This window comes from Hippocampus bargibanti, linkage group LG18 (genome assembly GCF_051943395.1).
Source record: "Hippocampus bargibanti isolate YZ-2025 linkage group LG18, ASM5194339v1, whole genome shotgun sequence".
Lineage (NCBI taxonomy): Eukaryota > Metazoa > Chordata > Actinopteri > Syngnathiformes > Syngnathidae > Hippocampus > Hippocampus bargibanti.
In genome coordinates, this window is record NC_142751.1 from 7,423,533 (window position 1) to 7,447,816 (window position 24,284).

A 24,284-nucleotide genomic window follows, 5' to 3' on the forward strand; every position below is an offset into this window, starting at 1 on the left:
TAATAAATGCTTGCGGGAACGACACCAACCAATCACGTGCATTGTAATTGCTCAGCAAATCATATGAAAAGCTGCTTTGCGAGAAGAGCAATTTGCTGTGTATGAGGCAGGTACAATAAGTTCTGAGGAGAGATGTCAAAAAATGAAAGGTGTTTAAAAAGAACAGTGGGGGAGAAGCAATGTGTTATTGCCAAACTATTTTGTGTGTATTGAATGAAAATAGGTTGCAGTTGCCAATGTATGAAAGTCTTTGTTTCATATGTGTTTCTTAAATTACACTAAAATGGCAAAGTTACCACCCTGTCCTTAAAAAAAATCATGTTCATAGTATATAGACAAAGTTGCTGTCTATCATTGACCCATCTTGAGAAAAAAATATAATACATACATAAACATGATCATGTGCTTGCCGGAATGTTTTCATTGATTTTTACACACTTGACTAGAAAGTGTTAAGGTATATCCAGAGCACCTCAGAGGATTGGATTGGATTGGATGAGCCTTTATTAGTCTTGCAGGGGAGAAATGTACATTTCACAGCAGGAAAGTGATGAAAGTAAGAGGAAAGGACAAAGTAGAAAAAAATACAGGACCTGCTGTAAAGGTGTCCCTCTTGGAATCATGATTTATTCTTCCGGCCAATGAAACACATTTTTGGGGGCTTCAACATGCTTGCAAATGTACGTATACTGCTGTGGAAAGTTGGAGGGGAAAAAATACATTCCCCAAGACACCAAATTAAATTTGACAGCAATCACAGCCGTATCTAGGAAAAAAAATAAAATGTACAAATATTTGGTCATGAAATATAGTGTATTTTATGCTTTGACTTGTCTACGGCTGAAACCCTTTAACTTTGAGTCGAGTTCTCGTTGGATGGATAGATACTTGTCATAATTCTGCCTTTGTATGACAAAGTTTCATGCTTCAGGCTTTTTAGCTATCCTAGAAGCTTAAGCTGCATCAGCTGATGGCACCCTGCTCTGTACAAACAAACTGTGACCGCTTCAGGCATATTGTGTGCGCGCAAGCTGTTCCATTGTCTCAAACTGTGTTTTGGTTTACTTAAAAATGCAGTGGTATTTTGCTCACCAATAAGCTTAATTGTGTTGGATTCCCAGTGCGAATGCCTTCTTTTTCTACAAATCATTTTCATCAGCATATACAATCTGAGCATTTGTCGCATCTTTTTACCGCTACTTTTGTTAGCCGCAAGCGATGACTCTCATATCTGTTAAATAAGCCAGTTGTCACGTTTTGCAAGGTGGTGATTGCGGTTGCTGATCCCAAAAAAGCAGGCAGGAGGGAGCAGGAGGTTGTGTTTGATAAATTGTATTAAAATAAAGTCAGCAGGAACAAAGTCTAAAGCATCAAACTAATCTGAACAGAAAAAATACAAAGTATCGAAAGAAAACCAACATTAAAAGTCCGGCAAGGTGAAACATACACATGCACAGCATACAATTGCATCCAAAGCATACAATAACCCGACAACGAATGGTCGTGCCGGGAGTCCTTTTGAGTGTCACTAATTGGGAACGACCAGCACCTGCGAGGCTGCAGGCAGGGCTGACAGCGCTACCCGTTGGTCGCCAATCCGAACGTGGTAGGCTGCCACTGATTGGGACGACCAGCACCTTTGCAGGTGCAGGCGGGGCCGACAGCGCCACCCGTTGGTCGCCAACCAAATCATAACACCAGTCGCGCAAATCAATTCAGTAATACAAAGCTGGCCATCTGAAATTTGATGGAAGGTTCTCTGTTAACCTCTACCGTCAATGTCATGAACATAGCCCAGAGATGAGCGCAAACTAGCAGCAGTTCTGCGCAGTATTAACACACGTCAGTGGTTACGTCAACTGGAAGATTATTTGGTAATTGACAAAATGTTCCCACTTGCTTAATGTTTTCATTCACCCCCTCCCACTCCAACTGCATGCAGTATCTTCTCAGACATCTTCCTGCTGCTCGTTTGGCCCACTTACTCTTTCATCCTGTTTAGCTTTTCCTAAATATGCTTACGGACGCGCACACACACACATACACAAACCCACTCACAAGCACACATCACTGTTGTTAGCCAGCAGCCTACAGTGGATTAATTCCCCTGATCGTATTTAAACATTTATGGCCTCCCTTCAGTGGACTGGCGTTTAGCTTTATTTTAGCTCGAGTTTAACTATTCATAAATGTGTTGTGTAACAGAGCCTAGTGAGTTCGGACCGAAGCCCCCCTTGCTCGACCCCAAGAGGGCTTCACCGATCACAAGATACATGCACATTCAATTTTAATTACATGCATTCTTCACCCCTGGAAAAACATGAAGCCATGCCAAGCATGCTGTTGTGCTGGAATAATTGAATTTGGTTTAGTTAAGTTCAGTGGAATGTAACATTTACTTCCAAACACGTTACATAAGAAGGTCAGCATTTCATGGCAACCTTCAACAAATGTTGTGAGCCTTACCATATTTTCCATTGTGCACCGAAGTACTGGTATAAGGCACACCCCCAAGAATGGTGTGTTTTCTAACTTTTTCAATATACTGTATAGACGCACCGGTGTATAAGGCACATTGGAGTATAAGATGCACCCAAATGAATTGTGTATTTTCTATTTTTTTCCATATATGTATAAGGCGCACCAGTGTATAAGGCACACCTTTAATGAATGAAAAAAAAAATCCAAATATAATATATAATTATATAAAAGTTTCCAAATATGAGGCACACCACATTATAAGACGCTACATTAGAGGCTGGGCTTACGCATGACTTCTTCTAAAGGGGGAAATTGAGTCGGTGGTTGCTAACAGTAGTTACGAGACCTGTTGTGGTTTTGAAAGGCGCTTATAAATGAAATGATTCTTCTTCTTCTTCTTCTGATGATGATTATTATTATTATCAATATTACTTCAGATATCAGGCGCACCTGCGTTTAAGGCACAGGGTGATCTTTTCAAGAAAATTAAGGCTTTTGTGTGCTGCTTATACACCGGAAAACTGTGTGCATCTTGTGTAATCGAAATTTTTAAAATTGTGGACAGTACAAGCATTTGATGTGATTAGATAGGGTCTGATGGAGAGTTTGTACACATTAAACGTGAGTGCGTGTGTGTGTGTGTGTGTGTGTGTGTGTGTGTGTGTGTGTGTGTGCGTGTGTGTGTGTGTGTGTGTGTGTGTGTGTGTGTGTGTGTGTGTGTGTGTGTGTGTGTGTGTGTGTGTGTGTGTGTGTGTGCGCGCATGAACAGGCGTGCACAAGTGGCTGGCCCCTGTATCGTCCTATTCTCCGGTGGGTTTTGATTCATGGCTTTGATTTGTAACTTCTAAAAATAGCTCATCGAGAGAGAGCCGAGGAGACGCAATGAAGGACACTAGGATTCTTTGCTCTGCATAGAGTTACTTTGAGCATTTGATCTTTGAATAATCTTCACTCTCTCGTTGTGTTTACAAGACACTTAAGCATCCACGCTCACCTCAGCCTCTTATGTTCTTCTTTTATTTATTTCCTCTACTCTGTCTTTCACTGAATCCCCCACCCATCTACCCCACAACCCAACCTGCCTGGAGCTTTACCGCACCGTCTGGCTCTCTCACAATCGTTTTTGCACACATTGGTAGTACTATCGCCAAGACTGAGACGGCGACAATCCAACAAGAAAAGAAGCACGGAAGTGCATCTGAAAGGGACAGGATACAACACAGTCGCTGGATTAGCTGCACACTTGTACGTGTGTTTGGGGGGGGGGGTCTTTGCGCATCAGCCAGCTGTGCATCCAGATGCCTGTGTCTAAGGTATTGCTTTAGTGCCTTTGCTTCTGTGTCGGTATAACAATGACAATGTGATGTTAATGGATGGGATTAGAATGCATGTTTATTTGGGCTCAATTAGTGGAACTGCAGGTCTTTGTTGTTGCTCTTTTCTGAATTGCACATTCATTTCGTGCAGTTTATTCTTATATTTTAATGTTTGGTTCATTGCTTCTACGGGCGTTGATGGCAAATGATGGTTAAATCAGCAGGAAGCCAGGTGTGGGACAGAATAAATTAGTTTAATCTTGATGACAGCAGAGACATCGCGGTGTCGGCTGAGGAAGAAGCATGAAGAGAGAATCAGAATCATCTTTATTGCCAAGTATGTAGGACACACAAGGAATTTGTTTCCGGTAGAACACGCTGCACTAGTATCGTTGTCAAAAAAACTGCTAAGTGGCACTATACAGTTCCATTTTGGCTACTGTTGAAAGAGTTCAAAGAGTTAATGGCTTGGGGGAAGAAGCTGTTTAAATGTCTGCTGGATTTGGTGCGCATGGATCGGTAGCGCCTGCCTGAGGGGAGTAGCTGGAAAAGGTGGTGGGCAGGGTGCGGAGGGTCCAGTAAGATTCTACCGGAAACAAATTCCTTGTGTGTCCTACATACTTGGCAATAAAGATGATTCTGATTCTGATTCTTCTGATTCTGAGAGAGCGAGATAGATGGAATGGGAGCGCATTTATATGGTGCACAGTGTGTGACGCGATAGGATGTGACATAATGTAGATGCGACATCATGTAAGGGAAGGCAGGATATGACGTATCAGATGTTCGTATAGCGAATTACCCCAATAATAATAATAACAATATGAGATTTGGAAAACTCAATTTTACTTAGATGGTATTTTTTTCAATAAAAAAAAATTGTGATCCTTAATAATTGCTAAAACGTGCCAGGAAATGTGGCAATTAGTAGTGTGGTGGTTTACAAAGATGTGACTATTCAGTGTTCTTTTTAAATATCACTTGAAAGAAGCATGTTTTGTGGGTATAAAAAAATGTAATCATTGAGAGTAGTGGTTGACTTATCCCACCCTTTAATATCCGTTGTTGCAGAGGGCCATGTTGGATCGAGCCTTTTACATTTTCTTGTTGTGAACAAAGAAGAGAACTTGGGTTTATTTTTCACATTTGTTGATACAGTATTGGCCATTGGGAACGTAGTCCTCCACATACCTGACCGAGATAATGTGGTTGCTTTCACTTTTTTTGATATGGGCCTTTGGCTGTGTAGTCGTTCACATAAATACATTCCTTATATGGTTTGTAGGGCGGCAGCCTCGATCAAACCTATTTCTTTTAACATACTTAACTTGAATTTTCATTTTCAGTCCGTTGAATACAGTGTGTATGTTGCGTGGTGTTGGGTTAGACAGTAGTGGCTCAAATCACTAACGGTATTTGTTGAAAGAAAGTAGAGTATTAAAGAAGTTGTGATATAGTTTGATGTAGCTATTGATGCATATTGCTTCACGTGGCATCTGTAAAGTAGCAATGTCTTGTTTGGCCTCTGCAAAGTTGTTTGTAAACTGAATTAATTTTGGAGACCATCACTGAAGGAGTATGTTTTAGTGTGCTGTACTTTTCTATTTATTTCTTCCCAGATTCTCACAAGGGCATTTTGCACAAATAGAAACATGACAAGGCTTTGTGCTGTGACATTGTGAAGGTACCGTTTGCGCTGACGGCTTGTCACCAACAAGAGATCAAATGAAACCATACACTTTTGAACTTTGTGAATTTTTGTGATGCAGATCGAGTGGCTCGTTCAAATCCCTTGCAATTCGCGACTTCATGCGGACAAAACAAATCTATTTATAGCATATGGGTTATTTCTCAAAATGTAGCCACTCTTTATTTAAGAGAGACGACAGTTCATGTCAGTGTACGTCATTGTCGTGTTTTGTCACTCACCGGAAGTTCCTTCTGCATATAATATGTTCACTCAAAAGGCTCAAAGGAGTGTGATCGATTTGAAGAACTTGTCATACCTGGGCAAAAATATTTTTTTTGGGGGGGGTGTTTTGGTAGTTTGTGACCAAGCTGTATATGTGTTGTTGTTGTTTTTGTGATTTTCATCATAATTGACCAATGAAAAAGTGCTCACGGGTGGTAGCATGAGCGAGCCAATCCAAAATGCTACAAAAAATGTGTAAACAAATCCATCTTTGAAGTAAGAACGTGATATCCCTCTTTATGATTTATTTTCTTTTGTAAGCCAAAACGTTTCCCTGAATTGATATGTGTCAACCAAAACCAAGTTGGCCAGTTGCATTTAACCCTGATGTGGAAGTGTCATGGGGTGGCATTTGAAAGTGATGACGTCACCAATCGACGCTTTGTTTACGCAGAATGGGCTATTCATGTCAAGAATATGGTGGCAACCCATGCCTCAGTGCAATTACAGTGTGTAAACATGTCTATAGATAGTGGCTCGATACATATGTGCCGTGGCCCAGACAACAGTGAGAAGAATAGGGGTGTTTACGAGGTTCTATTGCAATGTAACGCATTGCAATAGGAGAGAACCGCAGTTTAGCCAACATGTTACATGTCTGTTAAAGGACAACCGACGTCACTTTTTTGTTTCTTAACTGACATCATGAAAAATGTTTTATAGCATCTAAAATACCCAAAACACACAGTATGATATATATATATATATATATATATATATATATATATATATATATATATATATATATATATATATATATATATATATATATATATATATATAATAATAAAAATGACTTAAAGTGTCCAAAATCTGTAAAAAAACTGAGCTGCGAATTGGGCATTTTCAGAAAGTCCCGCCCCGAGAATCAAAACAATGGCTTCAGATTCGGAGAATATGCTTTCTTGTTACACATCCAGTTATGAATATGATTCAAATAGTTCTGAAGAGGAAAGCATACATGTTTGCAATTGATGAAAGAAGTCCTTCTGTGTCATTTTGAGGCATCTGGACTGCAATAGCGTAGTAGTACTAGAACTACTAGTAGCGTCCCAGAAAAGAGGCAGAAAAATGGCGACCAGCTCCTGTGAGGAATGAATCAGCCCGTTTCCACAGGCTGATAAATTACTTCCATGGAGCTTGGCCGCCCTCTTCTGGCAGCTTTTGTGTGCAACACGAGGTTTTCAGACCAAAATACATTGACGTGATGGAAGGACTGCTACAATGTGTCTTTTTCGGTCAGGGGCGTTCCTTTAGTGACATCACATACGGACTCGTCACCAACTCAAAAACAAGACTTCCTGAAAATACGCTCAGTAGAAGTCATTTGAAGCCAGTTTACAAATTATGGACACAACCTGTCCGGAGATGTCGGTTGTCCTTTAAATGTCATACTACACGACTGCCATTCCTTTTCTTACCTGCCTATCCCTGGTGTATAATTGATAGACACTGCTGCATTACATTATGGTATTATCATCATGTGAGGAATAACAACTCCATAACAGGTTGACGATTGAAATCCTGCAAAACAGCCCTCAGAAACTTTTTAAGCGACAAGATTGAATTGGGAGGCGGATTTTAATCTTTGTGACAAAGTCATTAAGTTGCTTGGCTCAGAAAATCGAGTGAGTGAAGAGAAGGCAGCTTTTCAACATGAAAGACATTATTTGGGTTGCGAACCTTATACATACTGGTTTCGTAACTCTGACCAAAGTGTAAAAATAAACACATACATAGACAGACAGACAGTTGGATAGATGACTCGATGGATAGATGGATAGATTTAAATTAAATTAAACATAGATAGATAGGGCGTTCCAGACGGTGGGGGTGGCTCTATATCAGGCTCGGTTCCCCCAGGTACTGAGTCTGGCCACAGGGTTGGCAAGGAGGTTTGTGTTTGAGGAACGGAGTGTATCAGTGAAGAAGGTCAAAAAGGTAGAAGGGGCCCTGATTGTGAAGGGCTTTATAGGTGTGTAGGAGTAGTTTAAACTGAATATGCTGCGGAACAAGGAGCCAATGAAGGTTTTTCGGGATGGGGATGATGTGATCATGGGGGTGGGCGTGGGTCAGTAGATAGGCGGCGGCATTATGGATGTATTGAGGTTGTACCATCGAGGATGCTAGGTGGGAGGTGATGAAGGTGTGGATGAGGGTTTAAGAGGCGTTGGAAGAAAGTGAAGGGCGGAAACAATATATTTTTTTTTGAGTTGGAAGAATGTGGTTTTGATTATTTGGGTGATGTACGTGTTTAGTGAATGAGAGACTATGATCAAATAGAACACCAATGTTGCGACAATGAGAGCTGGGGAACAGGATGCAGTTAATTGTTGATAGTGAGATTAAAGTTGGAGATAGTTTGGGTGAGGGACCGAGGATCAAATATTGGTAGTTGAGATTTAGTGCAGTTAAGGGTGCGAAAATTCGTTAGCATCCATTATTTGATATCTGAGAGGCAGTTTGACAGGGTGGAATGGGTTGTTTGGGTAAATGATTTGGTAGAATTGTAGAATTGGACGTCATCAGTGTAGCAATGGAACAGGAGACCATGATAACGAATGATTTGTCCGAGGGGAAGAAGGTAGAGAATTAAGACAAGAGGACCTGACACAGAACCTTGGTGGACACTTGGGGGCAGTGGGCCGTGTAGGAAGAGCAGTTGTTGATGTGTATGAATTGTTTCCTTTCTTTGAGATATAAGCGAAGCCAGTTTAGGACTTTATTGGTGATATTTTGGGATTGCAGGTGAAAGAGTAGAATGGAGTGGTTGATGGTGTCGAAGGCAGCCGTAAGGTTGAATAAGCATGAGGATGAAGAGTAGGTCGGAGTCAGAAGAGAGCAGGAGTTAAGATAGATAATGGTGGTAAATAGTAATGCATGTTTATGTATGGCGAATAAGCAGTGTTGAGATACCTCCCATGGACGTAACATGTGCTGAGCGATGCATCCGCTAAGTCCATTACAGACCAGTTGACATCCAACCCCCTCAAAAAGTGAAATAAATAAATACATTTAAAAAACTACATGCCCGTTCCTCTCTGTGCTCCACTGTCTCTTCTTGTTTCCAAGACTCGGGAGTCCACCTTCTTTGCCTTGCGGGCACTCGCTCTCTCCTCCCTCTAATTCTTGCCCCCCACACCCCCATCCTTTTCTCTCCATCCTCTCCACTTCTGTTCTCTTGTCCGCCGAGCTCACACTGACACAATCGCACACAGCTATCGCCGAGCCTCTGCCAACGTTCACTTTGACAGAAAAGGAAGTAGGCCACTTGAATGGGGACGTGCGGAGCGCTTTTCATGATTTTTTAGCAGACAGCAAAACTTGGGATGACTTCTTCTCACCAGGTAGGAAGGGTAACGCGTTCATTAAATGACTTTTTCTTGTCTGAGCGAGAAGGAAGATTTTTTGTTTTGCCCCCGCTGGGTAAGGAGTGGTTTGCTGGACAGATGTGCAGGAAAGATAGGGAAAATCAATAAAGGCATATTTCTCATTGGAAATCTTCTATGACAACCATTTATGGCATGTATCATGTGCTCCTCTGGTGATCAACTTTCCTTTTTTTGTTAGCATAACATAAATATTTCCTCCTGATTTGGGGATAAACAAGATGTGTTCACCCTCAGAGCTGTTGATGTCCCAGCTCAGGCTGCAAGTCACACTGGAATAGTCCGTCCGGCACTGCCAAGACAACCAAGATGTTGAAGAGAGACACTCAAAGAAGTGTTACAGGGTGATAGAGACACAAGAGAGCTACAAAGCAAATAGAAGGAGTGGAGGGGCCAGACGGAGCGGAAGCACACTTTGGTGTAATTGCCTTTCTGGTATCCTCACCAGGGGAATTATGGGGAGTATTCTCGTATTTAAGGAAAGATGGCTCACACGCGAGGGGAGGGTGGGGGTGTTTGTGGTGCATCCTGTGGATAGACAATTAATTGTCTGTAAAAATAAGCTTAGCATGCGATGTTTGCATTGAAGATGTGTCCTCCCCTTCATATCCCTTGTTTTCCACTTGTCCTTGATCGATGAAAGACGCACATTAACACAGACACGGATTCACCGGCAGTATGATTTATTCACTTTGCCTAACTCATTTGGACAATGAGCTGTTTGTTACATGCTAATCATGAAACTACATAGCTCTTCAGAGCCTTTTGGTAATCCCTGTTTCTCAAGAGGTTTCTTCTTGATTTGGCTTTACTGTCTATGGATGCCTTTTTTCGCATCCAAGGGTGATTTTCTTCTATGTGCCACATGCTGGCATAGTGAATTTAAATGTGTTACAATTTTCTAGCCCAGCACCAAGATTTGAACGGGAGGCGACTGAAGCTTGCGCTGTTGCCAAACATGGCAACCGGTTGTGTGGATTGATTTTTATAATGTGTCTCACAACTCGTTCAATAAAAATGTCAAGGTAAACAGTTTGCACCTTCACTGTAATTTCCAACCAAAATGCCAGGCCATTATCTTGTGTTTTCTTCTACTGTTAGATTTTGTTTGCATTTTGGAACAGTCTGAACAGAAGAGTCAAAGGAAAAGTAGAGTCAAACATTTTCTTGACAATCATATGTGCTACGCAGCCCCCACCAGTCCAAACATGCTACTCTGATTAAAATCATGGTTCACCTGTTTTCTGAGTTTAGTTGATATTACTTGAGCCTTGAGCCACTGCGAGATCAATTTCAATCAACAGCAAGTGGCAAAATGGCTGCCATCAGAAATGGGTGACTTTTTGGGGGGTTGGCTTTGAGTGCCTAGTGTGTCAAACTCACATGGTAGAGGTCTTGGGTTCGATTCTGGGCTCTCCTCTGCTCTGTTGAGTTTGCATGCCTGTCCCTGTGCTTGCGTTGCTTTTCTTGGGGTACTGCAGTGTTTTTTCCCAATCCCAAAATATGCAGCTAGGTTGATTGAACACTGTAAATTATCCTTGGGTGTGATTGTGAGTATGAATGGTTGTTTGTCTTTCTGTGCCCGGAGATTGGCAGGCAACCAGTTCAAGGTGTCCCCCGCAGTGGTGCAGGCTCCAGCAAACCCGCAAAACTTGTGAGGATAAAATAGTTCAGATAATGGATAGACAGATATAAAATACATGTGTTGCTTTATTGTAAGCCTGAGTGCTTTCATTTTTATGGAAGTAATCCATGTTTGATGGCACTTGAGCCGTTAAGAATCGAGCGGTGCCGACTCGATATTTTCAGTTCATACTGTATATTAATGCCAACTTTGTACTCTGTAAAACCTCATCCACATTATGGTGGTCATGAAAAGAGAGAACAAGAGGCTTTAGAAGACCAGCCTGTGTTTGATGTCTCACTGGAAATCAATGCAGTGCAGTCAAAAGCTGACTTCTTTTGAAAGCATGCACACACAGTCACACATTTAGCGTACATTCAGCTCTTTCTTTCTTTTCCTGACGCGTCCATCACGCAGCAAGTAACGTCAATGACATTCTTACAGAGCCAATGAAGAATGATTTTACAACTTTAGACTACCCGCCCATCACCATTCGTTCATTTTTCTCTGCCCGCCCCCATAAGCGTTTACCATGATTGAGTGGCAAAGGTCTGGATAACATATGTGTATGATATCCATCTCCCTTGAACCATGAAGCCAGTGTTCAATAATGGTAGCACCTCCTTGTTTTCATTGATTCTTCAACATCGTCACAACTCGTTCTCTTCCACCATGCTTCCATTGCCGTTCATATCCTGTCCTCTAAGCATGATCCAAATGGGCGCCAGAGATATATCAATGACGGGGATTGCCGTCATCGATCGTCCATCAAAATCAAAGGGGGCAAAAGAGCCCGGTGCATCGCCGCGCATATCGTAAGTCCATACCGAGATGGATCTGCTCTCAAGATCAGCTATACGGCCCCTCTGCAGTACGTTATCGCTCTTACATACAGCGATAATTGCTCTCAAATCGCCAGAGTGCAGATTGTTGTTGATGTGCACCATACAAGCCGCGTCAGCATACCCAGTGGTCTATTTATATAAGAACATGTTGCATGAAAATGAAAAAAGGGCTTGTGATAACGGAATGTGCACTTTGGGAGCCATTCAGTTCCATGCTATGTCTTAATAATAATAAGAATACATTTCATTTCTAAGCACCTTTCAAAACTCTCAAGGACACTTTACAGCCATGTTATACAGTAAAGTCTCGTTATATCGATATTCAAGGGAGTCCAAAAAAATATCGATATAACCGGGACTATCGATATATCCGACCCTGTTTGCATGTAATTTTCTCCGTGCGTACATAGAAATAGTATCGATAAAACCGGGACTATCGATATATCCGATATCGATATAACGAGACTTTACTGTATTTTGCAACATTATAGAGATATATCTCACTCCAATCCCCACACATGCATCTATTCGAATTATTTTATTGTATACCCGTTTCAAGGGTCTGTCTGGGAGTCAGTTGTACTGAGAAGTGGGCATGTGATTGATATTTCTGGTGATTCAGGAGTCTGTTTTTAATTTTCTACATCATCCTCGAGGAGTGAGAGCTTTAAGAAGCTGATGCTCACTGATACTCATTGTTTTTTTTGACAAAAGTAGTCCTTTGCCACATCTTGAGGCATCTTAGTGCCAAGGAACTATGTTGATGTTGAACTGCTTCATCTTGACAAAAGCATTCCTTTGTCACATCTTGAGAGATTTTTATGCAAAGTAACTTTGTTAATGGGAGCTGAAGTTCTTTATTTAGAGTAGACTAATGATTCGTAGCATTTTGGTGCATCCTGCATAGGCAATGATTTACCGTTGATGGAGTGTCAATTACAGATGGTCACCATTTGTGTCAGGGATCGGTCGGTTGACATTTTTATTTTGCTATGCTTAGAATATCGTGTTTTCTATCCTCTCACCGCCTACCCCATCCCCTTTCAAATTGCTGCTGTGGACTGCAAATGTCCCCATTGTGGGGCGAATAAAGGTTTTCTTATTCTTATTCTGATTCTGATATCCTCTACGAATAGCAGGGGACCACGGTATTCTAATGCCACATTCAACCCGGGAATCCAATCTAAATATCCTGACAACAAACTTGTTGTCATGCGAATTCAGCTGGGAATTGTGGAGGTTCAAAGGGCACTCTAGGTGGGACGGACCACATGCAGGCAACCGCAATGGCTGCGAGAGGAAGTGAAAGAAGAACACAAGTTTGGCAGCCGCCTATTTCTAACCGCTTTGCTAATTGAGTTGAGTCAGATTGATTGAGACTGTGCAGAGATTTGGCATGTGGCTAGGGTGAAGCATTAATATTGCTATAACTAAAGTCAAAGCAGTAGGGCCAACGCTGATGTGCCTTAATATTGTGCTTTACCCAGTTACAACTGCAGGAAATTAAAGGCAACACTGAGAGATGCTTCCCGATGAAATTGAGGGGAAAGAAATGGCATGACAGAGTTCAGAGAGGGAAGTGTAACATTTGGAGGCGACACGTTAGAGGACAGCTGCTCCCTTGGGATGGGTCTCTCATTGTCATGGTAACTTGCACAGAGGTCACACAAGTGACGTGTGTGTGTGTGTGTGTGTGTGTGTGTGTGTGTGTGTGTGTGTGTGTGTGTGTGTGTGTGTGTGTGTGTGTGTGTGTGTGTGTGTGTGTGTGTGTGTGTTTGGCCCCTCATTTCTATCATTGCTACTGATGCATTATTTGACTTTCATACAATCACTAACAAATTCTCTCTCATCTCATCTCATTTTCCATACCGCTTATTCCTCATTAGGGTCGCAACAAATTATGATTGCATATTTACAATATTCACTAATCAGGCAACGCTCACCATTGTTTAAAAATATCAATAAATATAAATGTTTTGAATAATTGATGGATAAAATCACAATAGCAACATCAAATGTAAGCAACTGTCATCAAACTACCAGCTCTGGTATTCACTTCAAACCAATGCGTCCGACTTTCTGTGAAATTTTGGTCCTCTCCACCAAATTTCATGTCAATGTGTGGAACTGGGGACAGGGGGCAAGCATTGCTTGATACCCCAAAAATGTTACCAGGATACACATGACATCACCCATGATCATATTCATAACAATGAAGTGCAAATCAAGCGGTTATTTCCAAAGGCCATTGTGCTCCTTGAAAGAGTAACGCTGCTTCCGGGACCTGTGATGAATGTCGTCATTTCCTCATGGCCTCAGCCTGACCTGCGTTTCCAGATCAGTTTCCAAAGTCGCAGCAGCTGCTCATTACCTCCAGTGTTTGAATTTGTAGGTAGACCTTGATCCTTTTAATCGTCCATCAACATAAAAGTGAACCCCCTCTACATTTTATATCTGTCTCATGGACCTGTCATCTTGAGTACACCATAAATGACAAAACCTGTAAAAGGACAGCCCCCCCTCCCTCATAATCTGTGGGGGCTCCCACACTTTCATTTATTCAAATGTTGAAAATCATTTTTTTTATTGGTCTGACTTGGAAGGAAAACAAAATTAAAATCACCATTTGAAAGATAGGAGTGACATCAATGCTCTTTAGTCCCCAAAAATTTCCACAAGTCTGCTGCTCCATAGGATGGTGGCTGTATAATAGTTAGCGTTTCAGTGCTTAATGACCTGAAACCACCATGCAGTCACAACAGGAACTGGACTGGATGCCGCAGATAAGTTGATCAATGTTCCGCTGAGTATATGTCACAGATTCCATTGGCTTTGACTCCATCTTCAGTCCTAAATTGACCAAACTGTTGCACGAGCCATCATTAGCGCCATTTTATCCAGCTACTCCGGCTGAAGTCCACTCACAAATCAACATGGCTGCTGTAAGATTTTTGATTCGATAAGCAAGTCAGGCATTGAGCATGGAGCAAGTATGTGTACAACCAGCTCTTTTCCACTGTGCAAGTCGGTTTTGATGGACAAAAGTCACTATCCATTGTCCTCCAGTACAATGCAATAAATATCATACAAATTGGATACATTAAATGCATTTTAAGACCGGGCCGGTTCCAGTCCAGAATAACCACAAATATACCAAATGTGAAATTTCTTTTTAAAGATGGGAGCCTTTGCATGAGTTTGCATTGCTCTGTCGCGTGTTCAGTGTGTGAGATGGTCCAAGTGTTTCTGACGGGTGGCTCCATTGTGTCTCCTGGCATATCGTCAACAGTCGTAGCTTCTCTGTTAAAGACATGACCAAAGGTGAAGGTCAGTGAGGAGCGTCACATGATTGAAAGATCACCATCTTGCGTCACCCTTTTTTTTTTGGGTGCTCGACCATGCTCAAAATGCGTACGTGGAGGTGGGGATACAGTACATTGTGGTAATCGTTTTAACAAAGCCCAGTGAGTAGAATGGAACGTTTGCCTTTTTTGAATTCCCTAAATCATGGCCACTGGTGTGCGAACAAGTGAACATTTTAGGGCATGATCGTGGCGATCGGCTGTTGTATTATTTATGTGCTCTGCTGGCAGGACGCGGCAGCGAATCTAATTGATTTACATCAGCATGCGTTAAACGAGCCTGAGCGCTGACCGCAGAGCTGTGCAAACATTTGAGAGAACGGGGGAGAAGCGGTGTGGCAGAATAAATAAAGAGCTAATGTAAACTTCTGAGGTCAATACACTAAAAAGATTAAACGTAAAAATAGAGATGAGCCAAAAGCCATAAATTTGCACTGTAAAAGGTGGGGTCAAGTGTTATATTAGGATATGAACATACTGGATAATGTGAAATATCAAAATGTATGTATGAAGGTGCCTGTATGTATGCAGGTGCCTCATCTTTTTAAAATCTGTGTTTTTACCTTGTATTAACCTCAAATGCTTACTTGGGTATTTGATATGCAGTATAAATTGGCTGTTTTAGTTGATCTTATAAATTCAAACGCTAGTCGGCATGATGACCATTGAAAAAAATCAAGGCCAATTGGCGATGAGGGCTAAAAATAGCAAATTGTCAAACCAGCAATTTGTCTTTGCACATCAATTGTTGACCTCAAGTATAATAATAATCATAATAATCATAATCATAGTCATAATCATAATGATGATGATGATGATGATGATGATGATGATAATAATAATAATAATAATAATAATAATAGCATTGTCATCAAATGGTGAGTATAGTTTAGCTTTTTTTGATTGTTGTTGTGCTAATGACCATTTTGTGTTTGGTAGCCTTTTACGTAGCGAGTTGCTTGTTCTGTAGCCACAAAGGGACATAAGTCTTCTTGTGCCGGTCCCAAGCCCGGATAAATACGGAGGGTTGTGTCAGGAAGGGCATCCGACGTAAAAGCTTGGCCAAAACAAACATGCGTATCATACCTCTGAAGATGGAGGTTACTGATTCGCTGTAGCGACCCCTTGAAGAGAAAAGCCGAAAGGAAAAGAAGAAGAAGATTTGTTTTTATAGTTTCGTACAGAAATAATAACTACAAGCCGCGGTTAATATGCTTGCCTGCTCGTTTTCTGAGGGTAAATCCTCAAAACGAGCATCATTCAAGGCCACACAATTTTTCATCAGTGTTTCTAATGGCCAACCACGTGCTGATTTTTTTTTTCCTTCTCGATGCGAATGGCTCTCTTGCATAGTAATAACCATTCAAGGACAGCTTAAAACTTTTGAACAAGAAACAAACATTAAATGCAATAAAATCACTTGTATCTGCCTTTTTTCACAGAATCTAATTAGTAATATTCTTTATTATATATACAGTATATATAAGTGTGTGTGTGCGTGTGTGTGTGTGCGTGTATGCGTGTGCGCGTTTGCGTGCTCACGCAAAAGTCATTTGAGCCGCTTTGAGCAGTCTGTGCAGTGTCATGAGAGGACACCCTTATTTGCAATTAGAGCCTAACATCTTGTGACTGCGTCGACTCATCAAGGATCAGCCCGAGCGGCACAATGAGCACCCATCATGAGGTTCTGAGAAGACAGAATTGATTCTCTCGACCCAGTGCACAACTTCTTCATTCATACATCCACTTATGAGTCCAGTAAATAATAACTGGGTGTATCTTAATGGACGCTGATGGGGCTTGCGGCCACAATTTTTTTCATAATTTGTCTCAGTTGACTTTTTAAATGTGTGCATTTATGTTACAATCAAAGACTGCAAACGTTGAAATGTGTGAAGTATCTATGATGATTTATTCCTATATATAGTAGTAGCAACTTTAAGGATGTTCCAGTAGTGTCACATCTGCTGAGCAGTTACATACTGTAACTTCATTGTTTTTCTCCATTCAGCATCTTTCTGCATTTAAGTAATGCAGCTCTGCTTACCTTTTGAGCCTTGACATTATAGTTGGGTTGTGGTACAAATGGGAGATTTCTGTGTTGTGGTACGGTATGATAGCATTCCACACTGCATCGCTTGAAAGTGTCTCTGGATCATCTCCCACCCTAGTTGATCTTGTCATTCAAACACTGTGACGAGAATATTTCAGTAAATTAGCATGATTCTTGTGTAGCAGTGTGACACTCACACACATTTTGAAAACAAGGCAGATCAGTGGGAATTTCATTGCAGTGTAAGAATTCTTATTCCTGCATTTTTTATTAACAAGCAACCATTCTCAACCCACGCCACCCATTACATATTTATGGTTTTTTTTTGTAATGTATTTTAGTGCCTTTAAAGTTATGCTGGTTTTGTAGGCGTTTCAGTTGCGCCCCCTGGACACTGACTAAAAGTGAAGTCACTTTTGATGCAGTTTCTTAAATCCCTTCGTATAAGGTTTGAACTTGGAGTCCATGGAAGCTTTGCCTGATTTCACAACACATCGACTTTTCATACTTTAATAGTCACGCATAACATTTGAAGAGCTCTTCGGTGTTGCGCTCATCTTCCGCTGCTTTTGTCCCGTTGCCATGCCCTTTATGAGTAAGTGAACAATAATGTCATTAACATTAAAAAAGAGAGGGAGGGAAAGCCTTGTTTGCCATCTCATTTCCTGGAACGATAACGAGTCGACGTAGAGACACCATATGGTGTCGTTGCATCAGCAGTTTTTGTATGTCTGTGTGCGCACGTGTGTGTATGTTTGTGTTTTCACAAGTGTTGTACATTAAAAATTCAGCTTTATTGGAAAAGTGTTTCAAAATGTAGGCAAAGACTATTGTTGGACCTCTTAAAGATGCAACCTTAACAGTTTTGAATTTGATTGGATTTGCCTTTATTAGTCTCGCAGTTTGTGGGCTGGAAGAGGTTAGAGCTTCTGTGGACGGAAAGATGGATTGTGCATATTGTCCATATGTGTTGCAGGGTGTGTTGTGTTGTCTGAGGTTGTGTTGATTTACAGCTCCGCTCGGGCCATTCAGAGGAAGAAAAGATAGCTGGTGTCTCACTTTACACTATTTATTACTGACATAACTTTGTGCCTTGTCTTTTATGAACTCTGCTTTTTAAGAGACTTTAATAATGTTTCGTTGAAACTGAGTTTGTTTCCCTACATGTTTTTTAAATACAACTCGAATCGTCATTATTCTGGTCGTAGTTTGTATTTATGTACCATTTTTACCAGTGTATCACACGCACCGGACTATACGGCGCACCTGCAATGAATGACATGTTTAACTCATTGCCTGCCATTCCCGAATTTATTTGGGAAATGAAAAGTGTGACGTGGAGCGACATTACCGAATTTTTTCGGCTGTTGTTTTTTTTCTTGCGGGGGTCCGAGAAAGCGCTGGTCAGACCTCTTGGAATGTTTTTCTTTTCCACGAGGGGCCAGCATTTGTCTTATGTCCATGTTAGCACTTTGTTACTGCTTCAGCTGTTGTTAAAGCGCTATATAAATCAATATGTATGGATTGTATTATATTTTGTAGAGCTGCCCCCATTTCAAGCTCAGATAACACCAGTCTTAAAAATTAACTCTTTTTTTTTTATCATGAAAGAAGAGAGTACAATGAGACCTCAACTTTTTGTCTTACAAACGTCAAATTTATGAAAATTAAACCTTATAATAAGCACTATTTTCATGATACACACCCACCACGGCGGGCGGAGTGATCTTCGGCGGAAGCACACGACCGAACAGCACCAGAGGTTTAAGTTACAAACAGTCCTTATGAAAGGTGACTCTCCTTCCATAAGCCATCAACGACCATCAAAAAGGTAAATAAAACTTTATTTTACAGCACAGTTTATTTCTTTAATTACATTCGTCATGTAATGCACCTCTCTTTCCAAACAGCAATTCCCTTTGACCTTCGACCTCCAACGCCATTCCATCAATCCATAAATGACCATCACAAATGTAAATAAAGTGACTTTATGATACAATGCAGTGTATTTCTTTTATTACAATACAATAGCACATTTATTATACATAGAATAATGTATGTTGTGTGTAGTTTTAAGGCTTATTTAGTTGAAAAGTATATTTTATGGAAACCCGGGAACGGATTATTCCCATTTTAATGGTTTCCTATGGGATTTTTTTTTTTAGATGCACACTTTTCACCTTTGACACTCTGTCTGGGAACCAATTAAGTTCGTAAGTTGAGGTCTCACTGTATAAGGTTTCTAATGCTGTATTGAATGTTTCTGTAGTCTTAAAACTCAAAATTCTGTTGTTCCTGGAATTTGAGTGAAAAACCCTGGTACTGGAGTGGACACATTTTTGCACATTGTCTGGCATTGAATGAGTTAAAAATATTTACAAATATTTACTAGTGCAGCGTGTTCTACCGGAAACAAATTCCTTGTGTGTTCTACATACTTGGCAATAAAGATGATTCTGATTCTGATTCTGATTTTCCACATAAAAGGCACACCACATTATAAGGCACTACCGTAGAGGCTGGGGTTACGCACTACTTCTTCTACAGGGGGAAATGGAGTCGGTGGCTGGTGACAGTAGTTGCGAGACCTGTTATGGCTCAATTGACTTCACTTATAAGGCGCACCTGTGTATAAGGCGCTGGGTCATCTTTTGAAGACAATCAAGGCGTTTGGGTGTGCCTTATACACCAGAAAATACGGTACAATTACAGTCAGGTCCTTAAATAATGAGATAGCAACATACTTTTTGGCACCACCATGAAGTTACACGTGCACTTGAAATGCATTCTATCAGCTTTAATGTGAGGGGACTTACATCCAAATGTGGTAATTTCATGTGGCCGGCATATGTGCCTCAAATATTTTGAGAGACCTAAACTAATGGGCCAGCTATACAATCAAAACGAAAATGCAAAAGGCGAGCTCCAATATTCAATTAACAATCAGGAGTATCAGTGGCGAGTAGCAACAATCAATGTGTCTCTTGTATGGTACAGTAAAGTCTCGTTATATCGATATTCAAGGGAGTCCGAAAAAATATCGATATAACCGGGACTATCGATATATCCGATCCTGCGCCGAACTGCATTAAACAAAAGCCGCCAAAAGAGGGCAGCCAAGCGCCATATAAGAAACGGAGCTGGCCATTAGCTCCCTTTTTTTTTGGGAGATGTTCCCCCAAAGTTGCCTCAAAATGGCACATATAATTCTTTAATGATTGTAAACATGTATGCTTTAATCTTCAGAACTACAGTGTATTTGAAACATATTCATAACTGGATGTGTAACAAGAAAGCATATTATCCGAATCTGAAGCCATTGTTTGGATTCACAAGCAATGCAAGACGTCTTGGCGTGAAGTCATTTTTATTTGCATTTGAATAAAAAGTGACATCGGCTGTCCTTTAATACACAGTATGGAATGTTAATAATTTTCAAAATCATCGCGCGTCAGCAGACAAAACAAGAAACATTGTTGCAAAAAACGATTGCATTCATATACAGTACAGTGGGCATGTACATAACACAACAGGGAAACTGCAACGCTTACATCTTACTGTATTATGTATACAATTTAAAAAAGTCATCAATCTTCTTCTGCTTCCCATTTTTACCTTTTAACACAAACACTTCAATCTCGTCTGCGACACACGAGCTAGCGTCTGAAAATGAAAATGGCTCTGCTACACGGGTGCTGGGCACGTAACCAAGTCACCTGACCAAGTCGACCAATGGCGCGACTGATGGCGTGACACGTAACCAAGACACGTGACCAAGTTGACCAATGGCGCGACCGATGGCGTGTCACGTGACAAAGTCACACGGCCAAGTCGACCAATAGCGCGACCGATGGCGGCTCATGTGACCAAGTCGACCAATGGCGCGACCGATGGCGGCTCACGTAACAAGACACGTGACCAAGTTGACCAATGGCGCGACGGATATATCGATATAAACAACAAAAATGGCCGGCGGGGGATGAAAAGGAGCACCGTAATAACCGGATTATCGTCATAACCGGGTATCGTACTAAACGGTACTAATTATACATAAAAAGACTAGAAATGTGCAAGGAAAATGAAAATAGTATCGTAATAAGCGGTACTATCGATATAACCGATATTGATATAACGAGACTTTACTGTATTTTCATTCGTGTTATGTAAGCAGCAAGCACCAGAATTGCGCTTGTATCGCAGATTCTTGTACATTCAGCAACCTTACATCATTCACCAGCAGCTTCTGTCCGCCCTCACTCAGTTAGTTTTTACCCTAAGTCGTCCGTCCGCTAGCAAAGACTGGAGTCCATCTTTGAAGAAGTGCATTCACTTTACTTTGGAGTGAGCCAATCGTCCATGAAGCGTCTCCAGCTGATCCAGAATACTGCTGCTTGCCTCTTGACTGGTCGTCGTAAGAGGGAGCACATAACTCCTATTCAGGCATCCCTTCACTGCAGTGAAGGGATACTCTTAAAAGAAAAGGAAACCATGGCTCCCTATACATTTTAGAGTTATTTTCAAGATCTTATTATTTGTCTTCAAATGTTTAAATGGCCTCGCTTTTCTTTAACTCTCCGAGCTCATCAACCCCTTCCCAACGCCTCAGGTCTGCTGACCAGACATTATGAGATGTACCAAGAACAAAATGGAGGCTCAGAGAGGATCAAGCCTTTTTCGTTGCTGCTCCCACTCTCTGGAATGACCTGCCGCTGCCCATCTTGAAAACCTATCTCAAAAGTTACTTACTCTTTGGCATTAGACTCCGACTTGATTCCGACTTAATCTTGGTTTGACTTCCTGGTGCTTTCTACTTTCTTTGTGACTGCTTTAGTTCCTGTATATGATAGCTGTCCATGTTAAGCTCTTTGTTACAGCTTCAGCTGTTGTAATACCACGACATAAATCAATATGGATTGTATTGTATTGTATTGTATTGTATTGTCATCAGGCACAGACCGACAGACATTCCCTCGAAATTTCTAGTCAGGTGAATGTTGTTAATGCCTCTGTTCTTCTTTGCAGCAGAGACATCACAAAACAAACGCACTTTGTGATTTCTGATGTGTAAGCGATCTGATCTTTTCTGTCTATGCAGATGTTGGAACCAAAGGTGGACGCCCCCTCTTGTGAGCTGGGCGGAGTCGGCGGGGATCGAGGGGAAGTGTGCCTCAACCTGCCCCCTCGCACTTCTGAGGGGGAAGAGAGCAGCCTGTATCCGTCCAGCCCCTCCGAACCCTTCACACTGAGCAGTCCACACCCTTCTGAACCTCTCAGTCCATTAAATGAAGTCTATCTGCCCCTTGGCAGTCTGGGCGGGTCCGAGGAGCGCCACAGGGTACCCCCCACGCCTCCGCCTTCCACCGAGGGAGAGGACTGGAAGAGCATGGACGGACATGAGATGGAGATCTGGAGAGAGGGCAGTAGGAAAGAGGAAGAGTATGAGGAAGAGGACGGTGCAATCGGGAAGAGCGAGTTGGAGGAGTTGGAGGAGCGGCAGGAAGAGGAAATTCACCTCCACCTGCTGGTGTCAAACATGGATGAGGACAATGTTTCGGAGCCGGCCGACACAAACGCCCCACCTTCGTCCTCCTCATCCTCATTCGTCATCCCGGAGCTGCGCCTCGACCGCTCCTTCAGTGCTGACGCCCTCTCCTCGCCCAACACGGATGAAGAAGAATATGATGAAGAAGAGGAGGAGGAGGAAGACGACAATGACGACGAAGACGACTCAGAAGATGACGACAGCGATGACGCTTACCTGCAGCGTAGCGATAGCAAGCGGCGCTCCATGGTGGAGGGCGCCACCTGCGAGAAGCACGGTGTTGGGGGCCTTAGCGTCCAGAACTCACTGCGCCGGCGCACCCATAGCGAGGGCAGCTTGTTGCAGGACCCTCGCACACCCTGCTTCACTTCTGACAATGCCATCAACTGCTTGGAGACGGGCGGCGGGCGCCACAAGGGTGGTTGGACGCTACCTTCGCCCAAGACCCTCAAGAAGGAGTTGACCAAGAATGGAGGCTCCATGCATCAGCTGTGCATGCTCTTCTCTGGGAGGAAGGTAAGCTCAACCTGTTTTTGCTGTAGCTCGCAACTCAATCATTTTTCAGAAGTGAAATTACAAAAGAAATAAATCCATCCATCCATTTTCCGTACCGCTTATACCTCATTAGGGTCGCAGGGGATGCTGATGCCTTTCCCAGCCGTCTTCGGGCACTAGGCAGGGCACACCCTGAATTGGTTGCAAGTCACACAGAGACAAACAACTAGTCACTCTCACACTCACACCTAGGGACAATTTGGAGTGTCCAATTACCCTGCCATGCACGTGTTTGGAATGTGGGAGGAAACCGGAGGAATCGGAGAAAACCATGCGGGCCCCGGGAGAACATGCAAACTCTACACAGGATGACCGGACTGGGTCTTGAACTCAAGACCTCTGCACTGTGAAGCCGGCGTGATAACCACTACCGGGCCACCCTAAATTATTATTATTATTATTATGATTATTATTAATAATAATCATAATAATAATAATAAAAAGTACTGTTATAGTATAATCACTCCATTTCCCCGTGTAGAACAAGTATTTCGTAACCATAGCCTCTACTCTAGCGCCTTATAATGTGGTGTGCCTTATATTTGGAAAACTGATATATTTATATATTATATTATGAGAAATGTTTTAATTCATTGAAAGTGTACCTTATAGCCCTATGTAGAAAAAGTGTGAAAATACACCATTCATTAGGGTTGCGCCTTATACTCCGGTGCGCCTTATACACCTGAAGATATGGTAATAAAAAAATCATTATCCAACAGTAGTGGCCGGAATACTCTTTATGGTGTTTTTAATTATTGTTTTTTTTCGGTGTGTGAGTGCATCTGATTAAGACAAAAGAACCCCACCCCCTTGCGTGCTTTTCTGGACATATCCTCTATGTTATGTCATCAAACAATATGCACAGTAACTCAAACTTGCGAGGGAAAGTCATCCTCGGCGATGAGTCACAGATCTTCGAGTACTACCCAAAGGCCATGCAGAGATTCAAGTGGAAGAATCCGACATTGTTGAGAGCAAAGAGAGAAAAATATTCCAAGCCTCAACTCAAAGTCAAGTTGATTGCAATATTTTGGGACATGAGGGACACACGGGCAAGACCGTCAACCACTTTGCCTACAAAATGATCCTGTGGTTTTTGCGTCCTTAAAACGTTCCAAGGGAAAGACTCATGCTCTGGTCTA

General features: G+C 41.9%; 1 protein-coding gene across 4 annotated transcripts in view; it reads left to right on the forward strand.

The window, feature by feature from the left end:
- rgs3a (regulator of G protein signaling 3a) overlaps window positions 1-24,284 on the forward strand; it is a 93,748-nt gene that overhangs the window by 41,536 nt on the left and 27,928 nt on the right. For 3 of the 4 annotated variants that reach the window (XM_089020987.1, XM_089020986.1, XM_089020985.1), the window contains one exon: window positions 22,138-23,100. In XM_089020987.1, the coding sequence (XP_088877113.1) occupies window positions 22,138-23,100 (963 nt within the window). Of the gene's footprint in view, window positions 1-22,137; window positions 23,101-23,212; window positions 24,177-24,284 lie in introns of those variants that run through there. The other variant, XM_089020989.1, reaches the window with a different exon arrangement.